This window comes from Sinocyclocheilus grahami, unplaced genomic scaffold, assembly GCF_001515645.1.
Source record: "Sinocyclocheilus grahami isolate Dianchi unplaced genomic scaffold, SAMN03320097.WGS_v1.1 scaffold125.1, whole genome shotgun sequence".
Taxonomy (NCBI): domain Eukaryota; kingdom Metazoa; phylum Chordata; class Actinopteri; order Cypriniformes; family Cyprinidae; genus Sinocyclocheilus; species Sinocyclocheilus grahami.
This window is the reverse complement of record NW_015505304.1, coordinates 1,074,121-1,098,096: the sequence shown is the minus strand read 5'-3', so window position 1 is coordinate 1,098,096 and position 23,976 is coordinate 1,074,121. Positions and strand designations below refer to the sequence as shown.

General features: G+C 37.6%; 1 protein-coding gene across 2 annotated transcripts in view; it reads left to right on the top strand.

Moving 5' to 3' along the window:
* LOC107590155 (cadherin-4-like) overlaps positions 1–23,976 on the top strand; it is a 267,908-nt gene that overhangs the window by 133,356 nt on the left and 110,576 nt on the right. For both annotated transcript variants that reach the window (XM_016278770.1, XM_016278769.1), the window contains exon 3: positions 5,549–5,572. In XM_016278770.1, coding sequence (XP_016134256.1) covers positions 5,549–5,572 — 24 coding nt within the window. The remainder of the gene's footprint in view (positions 1–5,548; positions 5,573–23,976) is intronic.

Below are 23,976 nucleotides of genomic sequence, written 5' to 3'. Positions count from 1 at the left end.
TATAGAACACTCTCATAAAAACAAACACTCACTCAAACAAGTGAGCATGTATTAAAACGAGGGAAATATTTTGTGGCGATGCCAAAATGCGTTGATGTGCTGTATGGACATCAAAACATAAAAATATTTTCTCCTTTCCCTTGCTTTTCTATACTGGTCACCCATCAACACTGATGCAAGAAAATGTATCTCTTATATCATATTTTTCTTAGATTGTGAAAACTGCATTAAGGGATTTGGGAGCATAATATTGCATTCATAGATGAAACTTAATAACACGAGGCTCAGTTGATTTACTCATAAATATTGTTCATCAGCAGTTTCTTACTAAAAAAAAAAAGAATAATATCTTACCAGCATTGCATTAATTTGCTCCTGACAAAGCAGGCATATTATGAGCATCTTAGCTTTGCAAGAATTTATGCTTACTTTCATCCAAAAATCAGCGAGCCATATGGTCAGACGTCTATGTTCTCTTAATTTGCAGAAGTTATTGAAACCAAAAGTCTGGATCAGCACCAGTTGTGTCTAGTTAGGCCTTTGTGCTGAGAATCACTATGTCAAATTTGACCATAAGGCTTTTAATAGTATAGTCTCTATACAGCTTACCGATTAAAACAGGTTATTACAGAATGTGATGCAGTACTTTAGTGCTAATTAGCTTTAAATGTGAAAGCATTTGGTGTTATGATGGACTACAGCAGATTTTAATACGCAATACAGAGCAACTGCTGCATTGGCACGCACAACCTCAATTCATAGTTTTATAATGTAGAATAAAGTTTTGTACTGTCAGAAACTTTTTACCCCGTGGCACCGTACATGTGGCATTGTGATCATTTTTCATCTTCATTTCTGCTTGCCGGAATGACTCCTCACCTCTCTGTAATTTCATAAATTTGCAGTCCTTTTTGAACCCTCTGTTCCTGTAGTTAATACTGTGCTTTTGCACTGTGATGTAGCAATTTAATCATTTTATAAATGGAATTCTTCGGCTCCCTATCTTTCTTTTCTTTTCAACACTGCTTTAAGGTTCACGTGAACACAGGGAGACCCTGAAAAACTCACCTGTTCCTCTTCCCATTTTATTTTTCTTGAATTTTTCAAGAGGCTAAATGTGTTGATTATGTTAATTGTGTAATGTAGATGTTTGCTGTATACAATAATAAGGTATATTTCTTGAGTATCAAATCAGCATATTAAAATTATTTCTGAAGGATCATGTGATATTGACTGGAGAAATGGCTGTTGAAAATTCAGCTTTACCATTACAGGGATAAATAACATTTTAAAATCTATTTAAAAAGAAAAAATCTATTTAAAAAATATTTTACAATATTAGTCAAAAATGAACAGTTTTATAAACAACTATTTATTATCTAATGTCACCAAAGATGAATAAATACTGTAACACATGGACTGCATTAACTAAAGTTGCCTAAGACCTATTGTAAAGTGTTACCAATAAATGAATACATTTTACATAGAAAATATTAATATTAATTTAATTGTATATAGGCCTCTGTCTCTGAAAATGGTAAGTATAGTGTTTCAGTGGTGTTTCAGTGTTTCCTGCTACAAATCTCCAGCATTTTACTATTACACTTTTTCAAATGGTATTTTCTATTCCTTTAGCTGTGTTGTAAAGAGTGTGTCTTCCTTTGTTTAGCAACAACAGATATAAGAAGCCATGTGCCGTCTTATCACAGCATTCTACTGTATCATCTAAAGTGCTAGTTCTGTACTTTAGTATTTTGCTGGAGTATCAGCACCAGCCCAGTGCATCCGTGAGACGAGGTGAGAGTCCAGCTGGGGAAATTACAGAACCAGCCGCTGATTGAACCACTGATGGAGACCATTTGAGCCTCAGTGCTGCAGCAGGAAATTGAATTACCCTCACAATCTGTTTGTGCTGTACGTGCATCCCTCTGTTGTTCCGTTACGTCTGCCATGTGTGTGTGTATGTTTGTGGAGACTGTTTTCGATTACCTCGCTGAATGTGTGAAATCCTCCTGATCTACTTTACGGTTGCACACGGCCGGATTTAACCATGTCACACCTACAGGATATTACCTCTTTTATGGTGGGTCACATGACTGTAAAAGGCTGCGCCCACAACTGGGAAAGGTTTAGAGATATGAGATGATGCTTGAAGGCTCCAGACCTACTGAGCCTAGTTATTTGATTGAAAGTTATATTCTTTGGTCACTTTGGACTTCCATCTTCACATTATCCATACTAAAGCTAGATCCTCAAGATCAGACTCTGCCGGATTTACTCCATAAAGCCTACCATGGTGAAAAACACAAATTTTCTTGTGGTTCACCAGGAGAACTGGTGCTGGTTAAGCTAGTTAAGAAGCCTGATGCATCTAAGGCTATGTCTACATTAATCCAGATACATCTGAAAACATCAGATGTAGTGTGAGTGTCCACACTAGCATTTTAAAAGTTTTGTGACCGTAATGTAACTGTCCCTTCAGCGGCCGTTATTTCTGGCCTTAGCATAAAATGTCTTCTTCTATGGCCGTTTTTTTCTTACAGGTCAACTACTTTCAGAGCAACAGTTTGAAGAAAATCTTTCTTTGCAAATTAGTGTAAGTTGACATGCCTGCATTGCTAGCTTATGGTTCTGGTTACAATAACTATCTACTGTAGTTGCAAAGACATTTGAAGGGAACTCTACTGCCCCCTTGAGTACTGAAGGTTATTGCCACCGACACGAGTGCACGTTTAGTATGGCATGTTTGTGTAAAGTATATTGCTGTCTTTATTCTGTTGCACATAAATAATTAGTAATAGACTAAAGCAATTTACTAAAGCAAACATGCTGTGTTTTTCCACTGACTTTGGGATGTATCCAGTTAACATTTTTGTTGCTGAATATGGCAAAATACATTATCCAAATTGGAATCAACAGGATCCAAACACGTGCTGATATGCGAGATGCGGGTTCAAATCCAGCAGTTCAGTGACAATAAACAATAAAGATATATATATGTGTGTGTGTTCCATGCAGCGCTGGTTAAGCTCAAATAATGCAAACAGTTCTCCGGAATTATGTTTATTTTTGCCGTCACTGCTTCTGATACCATAAACCCTCAGCAGTGCACTTCTGCTTATTTAAGCAATCAAGAACGTTTTAACCTCATTGTTATTCTGCACGCAACCCATTAGTAATAATTAATCAAAACAAACAAATGGCAGAAAACAATAAAGTCCATTGTTGTTTTTCATAATCAGACAACTAATTAATTTGTATGAAGCCAACTTTCCGGCTTTCTCTCCAGCAGGGGTAAAGACATGGAGAAACAACTGCTTCTCACAACGCTCACTCCAGTTATTACGGAAATCCATGTGGAACGGAATATTGTTTGTTGCCATTTGCGCAATGAATAATTAATGTTTTTGTTGTGGGAGTGTTTTGTTGGTAGATACATTTCTTTGCATTGTTTTCTGTCTCATTCTGTTTCCCTCTGCTTGGTTTAACAAGACCCAGCAGAATTGCTCATTACTTCTGCAAGTGAAGTACTTCTTAAAATGAAACTTTAGTACATTTGCTTGTTCATTAGTACTATTTTAATTCCAATGGCTGGGTGTTGTTATAAGAATGTGTTCAGTAATGCATGGCAGAGGATCTTCAGAGACCTCACGGGTTCTGTCATGTTGCTACAAAACCCGAGTGGCGAGATGTAAAGATTCATAGGAAACGTTCACAATGGCTTTAGTTTGGGTAGTTCTTGCTGTGTGCAGGCAGTGACCGAAAACACTATTGAACAAGAAACAGAGTAATCTGTATTTTCAGAGAGAGAAATAAATTGCGATGACCTTTCCATTTAAAAAATGTATGAGTGTGCGCATGCATAGTCATCCAGCAAGAGTGATTTAAACGCATAACGGAAACGCGTGACTCAAAGGAGCAGACAGTGTATAGACAGGAAAGACTGAGTGGGTCCTTGGAATACTGCAAATTTTTTGTACAATTATTTTCTTCAGGCAGATGCTGCTTAATTGAACCTAAATGCGTGTCTGCATCTCGAATGAATCATCGGTGGAGGAGAGTTTCTTAGTTCATTATTCAAATGAAAGGAGTATTTATTTTTAAGATTTCTTTCAGGGTAGAAGCAAGTTCCTTGATGTTTTACAGTTGGCTAAGTTTGCCCTGGACGTGCTGGGAGTCTGAAATCGTAACAGTGATTGTTAGTCATCTCCCGGTGAGCACTACAAGGTTTAGGCATGGGCGAGAGTTCAGACACAGCGTTCGAGTCTGCATCCATGCCAAAATGCCCAGATTGTGTGCCAATGAGTCTGCGTGAAGCCTTGGGGAGGAGAGAGGAACTGCCTGAATTCGCTGCAGTGGGGGATGAGATACTGAATAAATTAGAAATTGTTATTCATGTAGAATAAAGGAACATTGTTTGGAAGACCTACAGCACTCTGGATTTTTTTTGTGATTTTCCCCAAGCAGAAGTTTTGAAACATGGATTGCATACTAGCTGATGAAGGAACGCATGAACTTGGAGACAGAACTCTATATTTCAACCAGAAGAAGATACAGTCAGTTGAGCTGGCTCGTTGAAAATTGAATTTGCCTTTCCTCATTTCGCGTAGACAGTGAAGTGGAACTCCTGAAATGTAAAGCAACGAAAGGAAAACCTTGGAAGAGTTGTTTGAATGTTCAAGAGCAGGGTTATTCTCAGTTGTTAGAATGATATCCTTAAGCATATTGACACACACAGGAGTGCTGTTGTTAATATTGGCTGTGATTTGGCAATACGTTAATATTATTGGGGTAATAAACATTTTTGACACAATGTTGACAGTTGCATTGTGTAGTTTGCTTTTTTACCAGAAATAGTTCCAGACAAAACCAAAGCAGAATCAGGTGTTGTGACTCCAAACAATGCTACACATGCTAGTGGTGTATTGCTATTGAATGTTTTTTTTTCTTTTAAAAATAATCAAATTAATGATTCTTTGAGTCATACAGACATTCACATGTTTCCTTTCTGAGTGAATCAGTGTTTATGACGGAATTGGCTGAATGAACAATTCAAATGACTCACTTATATAGAAAGTGGCTTCATTTGTTCATCAATGGATCAGTATATTTAAACAAATTGGCTGAATGAATGATTCAAATGACTCATTCGATTCATTTATGATTGAATCAGTGTGTTTTAAAGAATCGGTTAAACAGGAGATTGGGTGACTCACTCTTTTTTTTTTTTTACAATCACAGTGACTCACTCTTTTTTAATGAATTGGTTGAGTAAACAGTTCAGTGATTCACTTATATTTAGTCGATTGAATGAAATAGTGTTTTTGAACATTAATGATGAATGATTCAAATGACTCCGTTACCCATCTATAATAGCATTTGTAAATCCAACCTCTCTCTGCTGCCGAGGTTTCTTAAAATGTTATGTTAAACCCTATGGGTATGCATATTGTCAAAGTTTGTTTTACTGAATCGTGTATAATGAATAAATTGTGTATAAAAGTTGGTTTCATTTTCTAACCGTCTCTCTGTTTTCTCTCACTTGTAGATACCCTGCTGTCATCTGGCCATGGTGAGTACTTGGGAAATATGTTCCCGGATACAGCTCTGCTTGACTCTGAATGTGCCAGATCTCAAATGTGATTATTGTTTTTCAATGTTGGTCTGCAAGAATGCGTGACTCCATCCAAATGGAGCATCGCTGCGGCAGCAGATGTACATCTTTTTTTCTGAAATTCACTTAGCATACTTTCAGGTCTCTTGGCTGACACGGAGAACCCAATCTTTGTTAGTGATTACTGAAGACTCACCTCTGCTCCCTCGGTTCTGTTCTGAGTTTCAGAGCTGGCCCATTTTCCCAGCATGCTCGTTCAATCATTCTCGACTCACTTCGGTCAATCACCCCTCGTGGTTCTATTGTTCGGTTCACACGCGCTCGGTCTGGCTGTTTGTCAAAGATGAGGCGCTTGCCCTGGGAGTCGCTGTGTAGACAGACTCCTTTTTCATGTACATTTGACTCAGCGGGGGGGCACTCTTTAAGGTGTGTGTTTTTGCTATTGAATTTATGCTGTTATATATTCTCAAATTGCCTCCCATTTTTAGCAAAATAGAGCACTGGAAGTTTTGCGCATGTGCTGGATATATAATGGACTGCGTGACCAGCATATAGTCCACCTGCAGAGCTGCTAGGGCCACTGGAAAATAACACCTGCACTGTCCATTTCTGCATCCATTCAGAGATGGAGAGCAAGAGCGAGATCAGAAAGGAGTGAAAAAAGCCTTGCAGAGTCTGCGCTTAAAGGGCAGTCCTGTCCTGAACTCGAGCTGTGTATGTTTTGCACTCAAAGCACACTTGCCCACAATGCTTTGTGGAAACAAGACGTGGCACTGGGTCCGTTTTTTCCGTTTACTCTGCACTTTGTGCGAGAATAGGATATGTGCAGGCCAGCAGGGTCTATATTTCCAGGCCAGCACATTTTACTTTCTTTGCCAGTGCTCTTTTGTCAGATGGTAAGCTGGTACAAATAGTGTGCTGCCCTTCAAGATTTTTGCAAATGCACCATAATGGATAATAATAATACAGCTAATGCAAGCATTTTGAATAGCTTGAAAAGGATGCTAAAAAACTCTCTGTGGACTATTTTAGTATGTACTGCATTTTTGCTGTGTTTGTGTGGTGTTAGTGTAAACGAAGCAAAGGGCCATATGGTCGAAGCGATGTAGAACGATGTTGACGACATCATCCTGACAACGGTAATGGTGACGGTCACTGTTTAGACAGCAGGCATTACTCCTCCGGCTGCTTTACACAAATGTGTTCACACAAACACGAGCACACCCTATCCTTCTGTCCAGAGCCGTGAGTGTGACTCAAAGTGGCTAGGCCTGAGGTGTACACATACACAACGCTGTAAGCATATGTGGGTACAAGGATATATATCTTTATATACATATACTGTAAATATTCATATGCGTGGCTGTATATAGAGGGATACGTATGGACACACTGGCCCTGCCTGTACATGTATAAATGAAGGGCCCAAATTTAGGTCATGAGAATAGGGTCTGCTAGTACATAAATATACACAAGTATGTGTTTAAATTATGTTAATGAATAGCAATTGGGGCAGAAAATTAAAATGGGTTTGGGCAAATAAATAAATTCAGTAGTATTTTATTTATTGTTTTTGCATTGAATTAATTAAAACTGACAGTAAATTTATAATATTACAAAATACTTCTATTCATATAAATTCAGGGTTTGTTTCTGTTAAGTATCCTATAAAAAATTTAAGAAGGAGAAGAAGAAGAAATGTTTCTTGAGAATCAAATTTGTTAGAATTTAGCATGTTTTCTGACAACTGGATTAATGGCTGTTAAAAATTCAGCTTTGCATCACATAAACAAAATACATACTGTATTTAAAATGTTTTAAAATTGAAAACAGACATTTTAAATTGTCGTAAAATTGCTCGTTATTATTTTTAGTTTATATTAGCTTTAGTCAGCATAAGAGTCTTTTAAAAATATCAACAAAATCTTAATGACCTAAAGGTTTTGAAAGGTAGTGTATATTTAATAGCACAAATACTATACATAAAAACACAACATAAAAAAAACCTCTTTATTAAAATATAGATATGGCACTGGATTCAGTTTTTCAATAATTTAATTTGATAAATTACTGTATACTTACACTCCTCTGAACTTTTTGTGTCTTTATTGTTCTTGTTTACATCTGATCAACACATGCTCTCTTTCAGTGTAGTTTACTTTGATAAGAGTTTTTGCATCTAATATCATGAATGTCAAGGCCGCAGCTGAGCACCTGTATCACCTATAAGACATGCTGGCTCTGCATAGACACAAACGCAAAGTAAATTCTTTACATGGATGTTTTTGCTGAATGTTGCTCTCATTCTCTCTGTCTCTCTCCTCACTGCCTTCATCTATTCTTCAGTATGAATACGGTTGATGGCTTAAACTAAAGAAATGAAAGCAGCAAAAAGGGGGCAAGTGTAAGAGAGATGGAGGAATAAAGATGAAAGGGTGAATGAAGGAGAACTCGGTGTCCTTGGCCTTTGTGTGGGTCTGGCTGCACTCTGCGGTTTTGATGACAGAACGCTTTACAGCTGTCAGCTTATGCGCACCTCACTACCCAAGAGAAAATGACATGTTTTCCCTGTATCTGCTTTTTTTCCCCTTTTTTTTAATTACAAATTTCAGTTTGTCCTTTCATTACCATTTCTCTTATGTTTTATCTTTAAACTATCAGTAAAAGGATGCATTTTTTATGTAGTTTTTCATTATTTACATTTAAAGGGGTCATATGATGTTGCTAAAAAGGACATTATGTTGTGTATTTGGTGTAATGCAATGTGTTTATGCGGTTTAAGATTAAAAAAACACATTATTTTCCATATAATGTACATTATTGCTTCTCCTCTATGCCCCACCTTTCTGAAACGCGTTGATTTTTACAAAGCTCATCGTTCTAAAAAAGCGAGGTGTGCTCTGATTGGCCAGCTATCCAGTGCGTTGTGATTAGCCGAATACCTCAAGCGTGTGACGGAAATGTTACGCCCCTTAACATACTGTGATGCCGTCTCCCAGCAGGACGAGACTCAGTCCTGATGCTCTGCTCGTGCACATCCCATCATCAGTTCTCTTTTAGCAGTTCAGTCAATGTACTGTTAGGAGTAACTGAATAACTCAGGATATTGGTTTATTTCACGTCAGAGGGAGTGTCAGGCACCTTTATAAACCGAATAATTTAAGTAATTTGTGGATTAGTGCGTACTGGAGACGCAAACCGTTTCAAAAGATTCAGTTTGATTTGGTGAACTGGTTCGACCGGTTCACTAGGAAGATCCGGTTAAATAGAATGATTCGTTTGCGATCCGGACATCACTAGACGAGACAAAACCAATAAAACCCATTACAAACGAGGCATGTGTTGCATCCAGTGGGGACATAGTTACGGATTATAATGACTTATACTGTCTTTTTACGCGTTGCGTTGCCTCGTGCTGCATAAAGATAAAACCATGTCTGCATTTGTGATCGGAGAAATGACAAACAACAAGCGCTACTCTACACTGCTCAAAACTCGCATTTGAATCATCATTGGCAAATTATTTAAATATAAAAAACGTACTGTGAGTCATAAGCACCAGACTGTCCTTGCAAAGTTGGAACTGCCCAACTTTATAGAGATAGCCTTTGTGTCACAGACGCATTAGGCTACTGGTTCAGGAAACAGTCCTCATCCATCCTCCATAAAATGTGCTGCACACATCTGAATATTTGGGTTGACCTGTTCTGGAACAGTGTAGTAAATATAACTTAACCACTGATTTATAGTCATGTCCTCTTTTGGAAGGCCAAACAAAGTAGTTTCGCTTTCACAACAAAACACACAGCGACTCCACATGGCAACAGTGGCAACAGCAAGAATAAAAGTTATGCCTTCTTTCGTTGCGTGAACATTTGGGCAGCGTTATGCAAATCTTGCCACATCGTGACGTAGACATGTGGGGGCGTGTTTAAACGTAATTTTTAAAAAATATTTTAATATATTTAAAAAATGTCACTAATCTTCAATGCCACATGATCCTTCAGAAATAATTCTAATATGCTTAAATTCCTATCAGTTTTGTGCTTCTTAATGTTTTTGTGGAAAATGTGACACTTTATTCGGGATTGTTTGATGAATAGTCATTAAAAAGAACAATGTTTATTTAAATCTATTTGATTTAAAAGTGCTAGTGACCCCAGACTTTTGAATGGTAGTGTTAATAGAAATAGCTGCACAAGAAGTATTACCAATATGGCCGCCAAATTACTTGCCTTGACTATGCTGTGTTTCACCTCCACTGCAAATTCTTTCCATCCATTTCTCTTCTTTTGTCTCTCTCATTCTCTCTAGCCCCTCACTCTTTCGTTATTTAATTGACGCTACCTGAGGTAAGCCTAGGTGTAATTGTTATAGTATAGAAAGTGCCTTGGTCGGCTGGTTTTAAAGCCTTTTATCTGTAATCTCCCGATTGATTATGCCTTTTTTCTGCCAGCCGAGCAAATTGTTCAAACTTATCAGGTGCACGGCAGGGAAAAAACAGCAAAAGAGGAGCTTCAGTTGTGCAAGAGCCAAATCATAGAGCACATCGGCTAGAACATCAAATTTAGTGACAGACAACACAATGCTGCTTTTTAGTTTACACACACAGACAAATGAAACACAGATGTCTTCCTCGCTCCCCGTGTCACTGAGGGTTAAAAATGGAAAAAAGGGGAAGATTAAAAAGTGTGTAATCTGTAATTTAGAAAGAAAAAAATAAAGAAGGAAGTGTTTTTTGTCTAACTGTTGGCATGTAATTTATCAAAACATTATTTAGGCTGCAATGGATTGCAGTGAATGATTTCTACAGTGTTATTGCAATTCTGCAGGCAGCTTCACAGTCCACAGCTTGATCAATATCTTATTCAGCGCGGGTGTATTTTTAATACAATACAGTAATAAATGCCGCCACCCAGGGGACTTGGCGTAGCCTCTTATTCTGCATATCTGTCTCAAATGGGCCCTCCTGTTAGCCTGTCAGAATGTTAAAAAAATGCCATGGTAGGAAATGCATTAGTCTTGAGTATTAGATTTTAATACAGCGCTAAGGAGCGAATAAGAGGAACTAAATAGCTGAGGTTAATGTGGGTGTGATCCAAAACCAGTTGACAGAAATGAAGATAGATAGCTAGACATGCACTGTTCATACTTAGTATGCCGGGTAAAATCCTACCTGTTGGGTTTTCGCTCTCCTTCTGTTTCTCTCTTGCACTCTTTCTCTTTCGCCATCTTCCCAAGAGAGCTATATCTGTCCTGCTAATAGGACCACCATTGGAGAGGCTCTCTAGTAGTCATGCAGTGAGGTGAAACGTCCAATTTGGCTGCCGCTGGTGGGAGCAGTGTCCAGACTCTTACCATCATGTTGGCACTGTAGGGATAGAGATGCTGGTTGTAGATGATGGCAATGATATGACAGGTGTTGCCTCTGCAATTAGGACTGGTTTTTAGTGTGTGGAAGTGTGTGTGAGTTAGGTTTTGTTTGCATTGCAAGGACCAAATGTATCCACAATGTTGGTAAAACCAGAATTCACCTAAACTGTGGGGAGCAGACAATGGTCCCCTTGAGGAAAATGGTGTAATATACATATTAAATGGAAAAAGGCTTTTGTAAGGAGGACATATTGCGAAAAATGTTTCAAAGTTATGTAGTTTATTGAGGATTGTGTCTTTCAAAAACCTGAAGTGAGTCGTCTTATAAGTTTTTTGTGGGTTTAATGAATATGTAATTTGTGGTGTGCTTTCACATGTGCGCAGTAAAGAACGGTGTCAGTGCAAATGGATTAAATGGCTCCAAATTTATAGCGCAGGATTTATCATTCCTGAAAGTCATTTCAGAAACAGTGTCTGTGTGAGGAAATTATTGTTAATACAGCAGGTATTAATGTGAGTGGTGGTGTGCACTATGCTGTTATTTTGACAGAATTAAGACTCTGAATAGAGAATGCATTGCCAAAATGTCTTTATTTTATTTTATTTTATTTTATTTAGTTTTATTTTATTTGTATCAAATTGAATCATTTCAAAAATTGTATTTTAGTGAATGAGACTAACATTTAGAGAGCGCATAAGACAATGCCAAGTGTGCCCAATACAGTTTTATTTTGTTTTATCATTTTATGAAATAAACAGTTACATAAAGTTGTATTTAGTGGTAGAGACTAACTTTTAGAGAGAACATAAGTTCAGCACCAATTAGGGCTGGGTATCGAGTTCGATACTTTTTAGGCACCGACCGAATTGCCTCGATACCATCGAGTATTGAAAAACGTCTCGTCGTTCAGTACCAAATTTCGATACCTAACGGGTTAATCTCATCAGCGTCAGTGAGCCAATAAGCCTGCAGCACTAGCCGGTGTGTTCGACTAGAGGCGCGGCGCAGATCGATCATCCGCGAGAGCGATTCGAAAGCGGACGGAGCAGTCTGCTCTCTTTAGCTCTCGTGGTACTGTAATACCACCAGTATAGAGTAGCGCGGGAGCTGCGTGGAGTTCCGATCATATGCAGATGTCCGTTCATACTAACGTTACACGACCGAAAGTACCGGTATCGATATCGAAACATTTTGAACGATACCCAGCCCTAGCACCAATAGTCTCGTGGTTAGTGCATCAACATAAAGCACAACTGCGCTCACTATGACCTGAGTTCGATTCCCATCACAAGGTCCTTTGTCCATCTCTCTCCACCCAATGCTTTCTTGTCATCTCTCCACTGCCCTATCCTAATAAAAGGCATTAAAAAAGCCTATTGAGAGAACATAAGAGCATGCCTAACATTTGGTATATGTGTGCTGTGCAAAAAACTTCCTTTTGTGTGTCCAACCTACTTCGACACGTTTTTATTTGCACAATTATTTTTGGTAATTTGCATGCGATATGTTTGATAGATTTCACAAGCAAATTAGCACTCTTTATTTGGGATCTTAGTAAATCCAGCAACTATAAAATTCTTAGTATAGCTCTTCAACAGAGTTTATTTCAGTTAATTGTTTGACACTCTGAGTATTTAGGGAACTGCCTTTTTAACGATTTTAAAGAGTCACACATTACCTCACATTATTTTCCAACAGCTGCTGCCAGCCTCTGGAACGCAGAACTTGTGCTTTCTGTAAGCGCCAGTGTGTGTGTGTGTGTGTGTGTGTGTGTGTGTGTGTGTGTGTTGGTACCCATCTGCATGGGTTTGTTTGCACTGCATTTGAGTTCCAATTATAAGCATCAGTCCTTTTGGCACCACAAGCTCCTTAAGGAAATAATCTCATATATATAAGCACAGGAGGCGCAGCAGATGGTGTGATAGAGGGTTACCGCTAGTGAACTGTCACTTAGGAACCTGGATTTATAGTCTCTGACTCAACACTGCACTTTAATTTAGCTTTCATTGAAATGGAAGATCTTCCTCTTCCTCTACACTAGGATGTTATTCTTATGATGAAAAGACTTAAGACAATGACACTTGTCTTTTATTTTACAAAGAAGCTCATTGGTAAATATATTTCACAGAGCAGCAGCTGCTCTAGAGCTGCACATCTGCTCTGCTGTAAGCCTGAGCTCAATATCCAGACTGGAAAAACGGTGGCAAACTGCATTATGGCTATCAGCTAGTTCAACCGGGTGCAGATTCAGGAGCTAAAATAAATGTGTAGTTCTTAGGTCCTGCAGTGAGGTGGACAGGGAAGGAAAAGACACTATTTAACTACGAGGCTGATGGATGAACAGCTTTTGTTTTTTACCTTAGAGCTAACACCTGTTCTTGCGGTGGTCCAGGCTAACAGCTTTGGGCTTGACTGCACTCTGCCATGTGGACTGTTATTCAAAACAATTAATAGGCCAAATTTGATCACATACAAGTGCATTTTTCCATCAAGGTGGAGACTTACTTTAACTATGATATTTTCTACCCCCTACCTTTACCCCTAAACCCAACTTTCACAGAAAGCATGATTATTAAGCCGTTTTCCTCATCGGGATTGTTGGCGCTCCCTCAGTGCAGGTGATTTCAGGTTTTACTTTCCTTCTGGGCACATTTAGTCCTCACAATGTAGGCAAAACCTGACCCACACACATACACCAGAATTATTTCAGCTTCCCTGGAGTTGAAAGCTGCCCTATTTTCTTTGCTAATTTTGAATTTGGTCAAACATCCAGTGTTATGTATGTGAATTCTATCTCTTGAGAGTGTGAAACACATTTTCATGTCGTTACACTTATAAAGTTTCATGTCTATCGCTGGACATATTCATGCTTTTAAAGATGTACCTGTTAAAGGGGTCATGGATTGCATTTTTTGCTTTCTGGAGTGCATAGAGATTCATTGTTCGCTGTGGACAGGTATGTTTGTACAGCATGTTTTTATAGCACACTGATGTTTTGTATGTCAAAAGATCAAGGAAAATTTAATTTCTCAATTCATGACTCATTTAAAGTGCTTTTATGATGGGGAGTTAATAGGGCAGTTATGGGCACTTGGGCAGCGTAAAGCAGTGACAACAGCTATATTATAAAATGATCCATTCAATAATAATTCAATTTATTACTTCAAATCACAAGAATAATTGCAACGATCAGGAAATAAACACCAAGAATTGTTTCTTATGAATAATAATTACAATAAACAATTCTTCCAGCAAGTGATATAGTTCATTAGCCTGACTGCCGGCTGTTTGCGGTTGCCAAGCAACGTTGGAACTAGGTGCATTAGTATAGAACTCAACTGGTGATGCGTATATCACCTTAAGCCTGGAATTCTATTTTGCTAATGTGATTTACTGTAGTTTTGATAGTGAACTTCTATTGACCTTTACACTGAATTTTGCTGAAAACTCGTCCACGTGTTGTAACAGTTAGCCTTGTGTGTGTCTTATCCTGAAATAGAAAGGTTAAAGAGTCCGTTTAGGCTCTAGGGCGAATGCTTTCACTCCATCTGCTGTTTTAATGCAGACTCGCACCTCTCATTTACTCGCTCTCTCTCTCGCACGTTCAAAGGCAGTGTAGCATTAAGGCCTATGGAGATCAACTGTGTCCAGGCAAATCCCTACACAAATTAGACAGCAAAAGCCATTATTACATCCAATGTCTTCATGGCACTCCCAGCAGTTAAATTACAACCTTTCTGCTCCTGTTCACAGTCAAAGAACAAAAGAGAAACCATTTTCATTACCGCCAGTCGATCACTTTTTCTTCCTTCCCTCTAGATAGGAGGAATAGGAACAAGCCCCGTTTATTAGATGCTTAGGCAGTATCACACATGCCTGTTAGACTTAAAATAAAAGAGGAAGGGGGTGTGAAAGAGAGAGCTTTTCATAAACTGAATTATATTTCACTGACTCAAAGCATTGGGAATGCTAGCTCCATTGTCACGCCTCAGACGACACGCACGTCTCACACACACACACACACACACACACACACACACACACACACACACTCGAAGCTCTTCACTTTACTTTCCTGTCAAGTTTTCTGAAGCAAGTCATACTTCAGGTTCAAACTTCTGCTTTGCTGCTTTTGTTTAACAAGAGAAGCTCTCCATCCAAACAAATTGTCTGTCAGTCAAAAGAGAGCTAAAGCTTTATATTGTGGATTAATGTATTGAATTATGTTCTGCGTTTTGGTGCAGACCTTCTTTCATTGTGTAAACATACAATACAGACTACAGTGACATTTTTTGCTGTTATAGAAAAAAGCTACCGCTTCTAACTTTTTTAATTAAATTAAATTAAATTTGATTGTAACGCTTCTAACTTGAAACATTTTTAAGTAGCAAGACTATTGCTCAGCTGTTTTCTTTTTGTAGCTTTTTCAATAAAGTAGTTGTGTAGCATTTTGTGCAACTCAGGCATTGTTGAAACACATCCTTCTGGAATGTTTGTGCTGCCTGAGGTTGTCTCTCATTCATTCACTCATTCAGGTCATACTTCAGGTGCATAAAAGAGACTCAGAAGCATCAGAAGTCTTTGTACAGTATTTTACATAATCTTTTTGTATGGGAATATTTTGTTAAGTGCTGCTAATTATTAGTATTTAAATTAAGTGTTAAATTGAGTTGATTGTTTTTTCTTTTTATTATTATTATAATTTTTTTAGAAAAATATTAAAATTAATAAATAGATTAAATAATAAAATTAATTAATTAATAGTGTAACGATTAATCACAATTAATCACATCCAAAATAAAGGTTTCTGTGTACTTAATCTATATGTATGTACTGTGTATATTTATAAATTCACACACATGCATGTATATATTTAAGAAAAATATGTTATGTTTATATATTAAATATATTTATATATAATATAAATTATATGAATATACATATATACATGTAAATATTTTCTAAATATACTGTATGTGTGTGTTTATACTATATAATCATAAAAAATATACACAGTACACACATATATATTATGTACACAAAAACTTTTATGGAATATGTAGTATTATGACTACTTTTTAAAAATGTTAGTAAGTTTTATCTCGGAAAATGCAGTTTCAAATAGGTTTGAAATGTTTCTTATTTTGTACTGTTTTGTGAACATATTTAAAGGGATAGTTCACCCAAAAATGACAATTCTGTCATCATTACTCACCCTCATTATTTTGGCAGATTTGAGAGCCATTGACTTCCATTGTATGGACAAAAAAAATCTAATGTGTTCTATTAAAGAAGGACAAGCATAAAGGTGTGAAATGACATGACGGTGAGTAAATGATGATAGAACTATGCCTTTAAGAAATCCACAACTACGTTCACGCTGGACACGTATTCAGTTTGGTTTTCAAATCCTATTCTTATAATTGACTTTTTTCACTGTCATTTTGTAAGTTTGTTCAGACAGCGTAGTCAATATCCAGTGTATCTACATTGGTTGCTATAGTAACAGCATAAGCATCAGCACAATGCCAAGAGACTTTCACATACAACTACTCAAAGAAGCTGTCAGTGTGGAAAAGGATGATGGAAAACGGAAAATATTGCCTTTCCTCACGTCCATCATGATATCATAAGATGAATCGGGTTTGTAAACATCGGAGTTTGGCTGTAAACATTGCGGGGTTTTGCTGTGTAGACAACAGAAATGGATTTGAGTTGGATATGTGTCTAAACAAAGCCCAAGAATTTGGTCCACTGGATGCTGCCCTTTTCTCCTGGTTCTTTTGGCTCTGTAGTCGACAGCGGCTGTCTCACAGATGCTGATTTTGCATGCGCACAGATTGAAATCTCACATCTCCCCTTCCCCACATTCAGACGCTCTCCTCCTCAGTCACGCAAACGCTCCCATCACACCGTTCCATCTGCATCACTGTCACCGCTCTCTCCCTTCATCATTTCAGTTGGCAAGCGCGCTCATATGTTCATAGACTGTGTACACGGAGTAGAGTGCATGAGTGGGTATTTAATATGTTGGCCGACAGATGCACTGGTATTGGCCACAATATGTTGATGTAATTGATTTTAACAGAGAACATCTCATCTTCATTCAGCTAGAAGATGACGCACTCTACTTTCCTGGCACACTAGACACTGCGTTTGGCACGTTTTCCATCACTCTTATGACCTATGGCTTAACCTCTCATGTTTAATTTCTTCCAGTTACTCTTCTCTTCAGATTTAGCTTTGGAACATTGATGCTGAATGGGAACTTTCTGCAGTCCAACCTGATTTGGCAAATTCCGTTCGGAAGGGAGCCCAATTGCCTGCATTCCAGTTTCTATTATGCAGGCGAGTGTGTGCTCTCCTCTCCGGCTGTTCCTTTGGTTACGATGGCATCATTACTCATGTCTGAATGCTCTCTCTGGCTCTTGGCATTGGTGCGGTGGGCACACTGGGGTCACGTTGTGCCAGGGTAAGGCGCTACAGGAAAGCATGACCCGCCAAAGGGCGGGCACGAGGAAAGGGGGCCCGCTGAAGCCAAGTTGTTCTGCCGGTCAGCTAGGACACTCCATCAACCTGTCCTCTTTTCCGGGCGGCTGATCTCTCCGTAAATGAATCGTGTTACGGTTGTTCAACATCATTTATGTAACATGTAATCTGTTACTGTTTTAATTCTATTTGCCTGTCCATAGGGTAATGATTATTTTATTGAAACAATTGGTGTTGCAAGGCGTGGATGAGTTGCCACTAGCAAGCCTCATTCATTTAAAACATACTGTATGTGAAATATGAAGAGAGTGATAACCAAAATCATTATTCATGTACAGTAGATTGTAGGGATGAGACACGATGGTTAACTGACAAATGATTAAACTGTTTAGTTTTTTTTTCGTAGGGATACATAGTATATTGATTTCATACTGGATGTAGATTAGACTTTTTTATCCTCCTTTCCTCCTTTAACCCTCATATTCTTATTAACTAATTCCTTTTTTCAATTTTTACGTCGTACTTTTGTTGTATATTTCAAATGATTACAATGTTTTGTAATAATTTTTCTGTAAAGTATTTTGTGTGTTTATACATATACATACATGTATGCACATATACATACTCTTTTGTGTGTGTATATATATATATATAGCATATATATAGCAATTAACGCAGGGGCGGAGCTAGGGTTGACTGAATTTATTCAGTCGCAGAACGTCTTTATGACCACATCAGAAGGGAGATGTTTCAGATGCACGCTCCAGCTTCACTTCAGCATCAGTGAACGGTACCGTGCTCGTGGCTCGTGCTCTTCTATTGCACACACAAAGGCGCCGGCACGCACTGTACCCTGCATCTTTTCATATCTACGTGTGAAATAAACTATGTGCATGCAATGTCGTGGTCAGCTGAAGTTAGTTTTGGTATCAGTGATACTGGCCTTCAGCCATAAAAAATATACCATTAAACAAATATTAGAAATATACTGTTTATTTTATTTGTACATTCATTTGAAGAATTATTGCTACATAAAAGTATATTTAAAAACGTTAATGTCAGGTGGGATTAATCGCGATTAATTTCAGAGAAAATTTGCAATTAATTAGTTCATTTTTTTAATCGATTGACAGCACTAATTAATATATATATATATATATATATTGTCACGAATCCGGTTCATGAACTTTCCAATTCATTGACTCTCGCACTACACACTGTTGCACATCACCCCGGACTACATTTCCCATCATGCATTGCACTGATTGCACTCAGCACGAATTTATTTTACTTTATTTTAAAGCCATTGTTCCACTTTTAAAAATGTTATTCCAAGACCTCTATTCTTTCCCCTTTCCTTTCTCTGTCTAGATGTTTTGACCACAATAACATGATGTGTGTTAAATGAACACAAATAGAGCAGGACGTCCAGCCCTGAGTGTATAATTGACCACAGTGTGTGGGCATATGAATGTACTTCAAAAAGACCCAAAAGATCAGCCTAATGAGCGTGAAAACCTGTGCTTTTTGTGTGTGGATAAATTCATTTGGAATAATAAGAGGGTGGACGAGTCTTTAATAAAGTGTCTGTTGACCTTCTGATCACAAGCCTGCGGTAGGATCCATTGTCTCTCCATCTGCCTGTTTCTGATACTTTGTTGTTTACTGTGTTAAGCCTGGAATGCACTACATGACTTCTACCAAGTTTTCTGTCCTGATTTACAGTCCAGACGAGTTGATGCTAGTTGCCGAAAGTCCGAGCCGGTCTGCAGATTTGAATTGACAAGTTTCACAGAAAATCCCATAGTGTATGATGAACACAGACTCCAGCTTCAGACTATCGCTGCATCCAAAATCACATAATGTCTAATAGGTTCTACATTTGGTTTGAAAATTGCATTGCAACCAGTAAAAAATCCTCTTTTAAGGATGTTGTTTATAGTATGAATGTAATTCAGAGGTTGTACATCCCCCATTTTGCCACTGTCATGTGACCTACAGTATCATAACTATATATAACTATAAGGATAACAATAATTATAGTTGTAAATCGTTCTAAATTTAAAAGAATGGCAGAGTCCATGCCACAACTATTTCAATAATGTTAATCAACCAATCAGAATTCATCCTGCTTTAAAGAACTCGAGCGCTTAAAGTGGTAGATAACATAACTGCAGTGTGTGCTCATAATAAACAAACTGCTATCATCCGTTGATGTGGTCTCTAATATAGTTATCGTTATAGTATTCACCAGTGTTGGGGAAAGTTACTTTTAAAAGTAAAGTATTACAATATTTAGTTACTTTTAATGGAAAGTAATGTGTTATGTTACTTTTGAGTTACATTTTAAATCTGGGCAGGGCTTGCTTGTTTGTTTTAAATATTTAAAAAAATATTATTTTACAAATGTAAAAGCCCTTTCTCACCAAAAGTGAAATGAATACGCCTCAGGCTGAAGGAAATGTAAATTCACATCTGTACAGTAGAGGGCGCAGCTCAAACTAATTGCATGAAGAATATGACGCAGGAGAAGAAAGTTCAACACTACTCAGCGATAACAAAAATGAAACACAAATGTGTCATTTTTGCTTATTAATATGGTTGAATTGGACCATCGAAGGTCAGTAGCAAAGTCATTGGTTAATAAATTGGGATTAAATACATAAATTATATTTGTCTTATTTAACATATGTAATTATTGCAGGTTTGTTCAATATTCTGAGTTTGCATTTAGTGAATAGTGAATCTGTTTTTGTGCAGGTGAGATGAGTAAATACATGTTCATATTTAGTCTTGAACTACAGTAAGCATCATGTTTACATCGCGCACACAACGCCTCTGCACTTACTCCCGATTTCTCTCACCATGGCAACACCAGAGCTGTCAATCAAGACATGGGAAACAAAGTAACTGGAGTTAACCCCCAACACTGATCTTCATAGTTATTGTTCTTGTTGGGAATGGGCCTTTAGTCGTAGCTGAGGTTATGTGCCTTGCTCAGTGGTTGTGTTCTTGGTATTGTTCTGTCCTTGTCTTTTTTCCTATCTGAAGTTTGTAGGTTGTCTGAAGGGTCATTAGGGATCAGAGATACTTCATTCTTACCGCGAAATTGCTACGATTCACCTTTTATGCGGTAATTGACGATTGAAGCGGTCCATCTCTCGTGCAGGATGTTTGCAGCACTGATGATAAGGACCTTCTTGCCAAACAGCTAAATAATGATATTGCGTCTGAGTGGGGGACAGAGACAAAGAGATCAGCTCTGTGTGAGAGACATCTACCCGTAGGTTATGCACGTAAACACAAGCACAAATGCGGACCAAAAATTGCTTCACATCAGCAAGTCAGTAGATAGATGATACAGAGGATGGAGAGCTGTTTCTTTCCCTCCAGCTCTCTCCTCTCTCTTAAGATAACTGTGTGACAGGTGTCTTTACATCAGGAAGGAATTATGAATGGCTCTGTTTCACTCTCTCAAGCCTAAGCAAATCCAAAAGAACAGAAGAGTCATTCCACAATCGCTGTGGCAGATGCTGTCACTCACTTTTCCATGGAAAAACTGCAATGTACACAATTCTTAGATAACCATATTTGTGTTAAAACAATGAACGTGGAATATTATATGATGATCTTAAATATGAAATAATATTTTATATTATGTTAATTTTTAATGTATTATAAAATGTACAAAATAATATTTAAAATATATTATATTTACTTTAAGATCATATATACTATTCCAAGTTAATTGTTTTAATAATGTGTTATTACTCTTATTATATTTAATAATAAATAATACATTCTTCTTCTTATTATTATTATCATTATTATTAATTTGAAGTCTTTTAGAACATGCTAATATCCAGTATGCAAGTAAAGAAAAACTTTAAAATAACAGAATATATATATAAATTATTAAACACATATTATTGTAATTATATTTCTATTATTTTATTATATTTTAAATTGTTATTTAGAGACAATTTCATATACAAAAAAAAATATATATAAATATAACTTTTGTCATGTATGTAATATATGGATTTTTCATTTATATATTATTATTATTACTAATAAATCATTTATAATAGCATGTTTTGTTTAATATTGTATTGATATGTTTTTTAAAAAATCGCAAAATGCCACTTAAATTGCCTCATACTGTAAAAAAAGAAAAAAAGTTGTAAATAAAGATTACTGGAGTATGTTTTACAAGGAAACACTATTTCAGTTTGTCCTAGTGTTTAATTCAGTGTGTTACTTGCTGTTCCTTTGTAATCGTTTGTGAAATTTGAAATTTCTTGAGTAAAAATGGTTCTACACCAAATTGATTTCCTGTGCAGAAAATAAACAACAGGTCTTCTGTGCCCTTTGGATTCATAAAAGCTTTATGAAACCTAAGGACATAATAAAAATACAAGTATTCTTCAAAAAATGTTCATCGATTTTACAGAAGAGCTGCTGAGGTCAATTAAAGACTTAACATGAAGGACCAGGGGAAACATAGTTATCATTACGCACAACAAGCACCTCTAAAATGTCAGCTCTAATCATTTTCTTAGACAGCGCGTAATGAGCTGACATTTGGCATGGAGGTAGATAGGATTAATGCTACTAATGGCTAAATTAATGGTGCTAAGAGTCTGACTGAAGGGTGGGGTGGTGTAAAGAGATCCCAAAATTAGCTTGGTTTCTTGAGAAACACTTATTATGGAAACAGGATACAATTAATCAGAAACGCTAGAGCGCTCCGGGCCCTGACATATATGGGTGGCACAGCTCAGCGCTCGCATAAACGCAAAGTTGCGAGTACAATGCAAAGATGCGTGACACCCACTCATCTCTGTCTCTCAACCGTACGGCCTGTTACACATACTGTGCTGTTGTTGGTGGTCTCTTTTAAGCCCAGTACCCTACAGAGGGTTGGTAAAGTCAACTTTTCAGTCATGTGAAAGGTCTAAACGAGACAGATACTTTTATTCGTCACTCTCACCACGGTGCCTTAAGATGTGAATGGGATGATTTGCATCGTGTGCTAATTAACAGCTTTAGCATTTGGATGGTCTCCAGCACTGTGGAGCAGGAGGAGAACGTGGAAGAGAGAATGTCTGTAGGTGTGAGGGATGGAGAGAAAGAGAGAGAGAGAGCGCAGGATATAAGAGAACATATGCTTATGTGCTTAGTGGTGTGCAGCAGTGCGCTAATGACTTAACTGCTCCGTAGAGACACCACACTCACGGGGACGTCTGTGTATGTCTCTCTGTGTGTGTGTGTGTGTGTGTATGTGTGTGTGTGTGTGTTCCCGACTGTGTTCACTGTACTGACTAAGGCTGTGGAGCATATTGAGGTCACATTCTGTGCATGTTTAGGTGTTCCAGATGTGTAAACAAATGGGTGGAGGGTTGGACAAGTTCACTGCGTGAGCATAATTTTTTTTGACAAATTGCCCTCCCACTGTGGATTTTGTCCTAAAATGGTGTAGCACATAAGGGGTTACACTTTGATTGGTTAACATGGACACATGCCTACCAGTAGATGGTTTGGGGTCAGTACGTTTAGTCCAACAGTAAAGCTGTAATATTGTAAAATATGATTGCAAACTAAAATAACTGTTTTCTTTTTTAATATGTATTACAATGTGATTTATTTCTGTGATGGCAAAGCTGAATTTTCTGCAGCAATTACTGCAGTCTTTAGTGTCGCATGATCCTTCAGAAATCATTCTAATATGCAGGGGTGTGAAGTAACGAATTACAAATAATCACGTTACAGTAATTAAGTAGTTTTTATCAGTAATTGTACTTTTTTGAGTAGCTTAAAAATTGTGTACTTTTACTTTTACTTGAGTACATTTTAAGTGATGTATCGGTACCTTTACTCCACTATTTTCCTCCGTTTGTGGTCGTTACATGCTTATTTTAATTTTATTTTTATCCATCAACGTTTGGATATCAACGATTGGATAGAGAGTAATAGGTCTCGTGACTTTCGTCAAATTAAATTGTGCATATAAAACTTTAACCGCCAGCTGTTTATCATGGCTGCAGGAAGCGTATTCTTCAAGCATCAATTCAGTCGCATCTTCCTCTTACTTGATGTTAAGGTAAATTTCGGATTTCTGCTTACGAAATGATTTGTATATATGCTTGCCTATCTACACGGCCTGAAATTTGGTGTGAGGTTGCGGGTATTGCGTACAGTGTAAACTCCCGCAAGTGCCATGTTCGGTAAATTCCCACTTACTTACTAGACGTGCGATCTGCGCTGCCTCGTCTCTCTCTCGCGTGAATTCTGCAGCAGTCACTTGGATAAGTTGTTGTTGAACTTGTTGACTTTTGATGAGTTTGAGCGCGTGATGCGCGCTGTGAAAAAGTGTGTTGGAAACACAAATTGAGGACCAATCTGCACCTTATTGATGACCCGTAGCCATCATTCCAGAGGTGAGGGGGACAGAAATTTTATATATATATATATATATATATATATATATATATATATA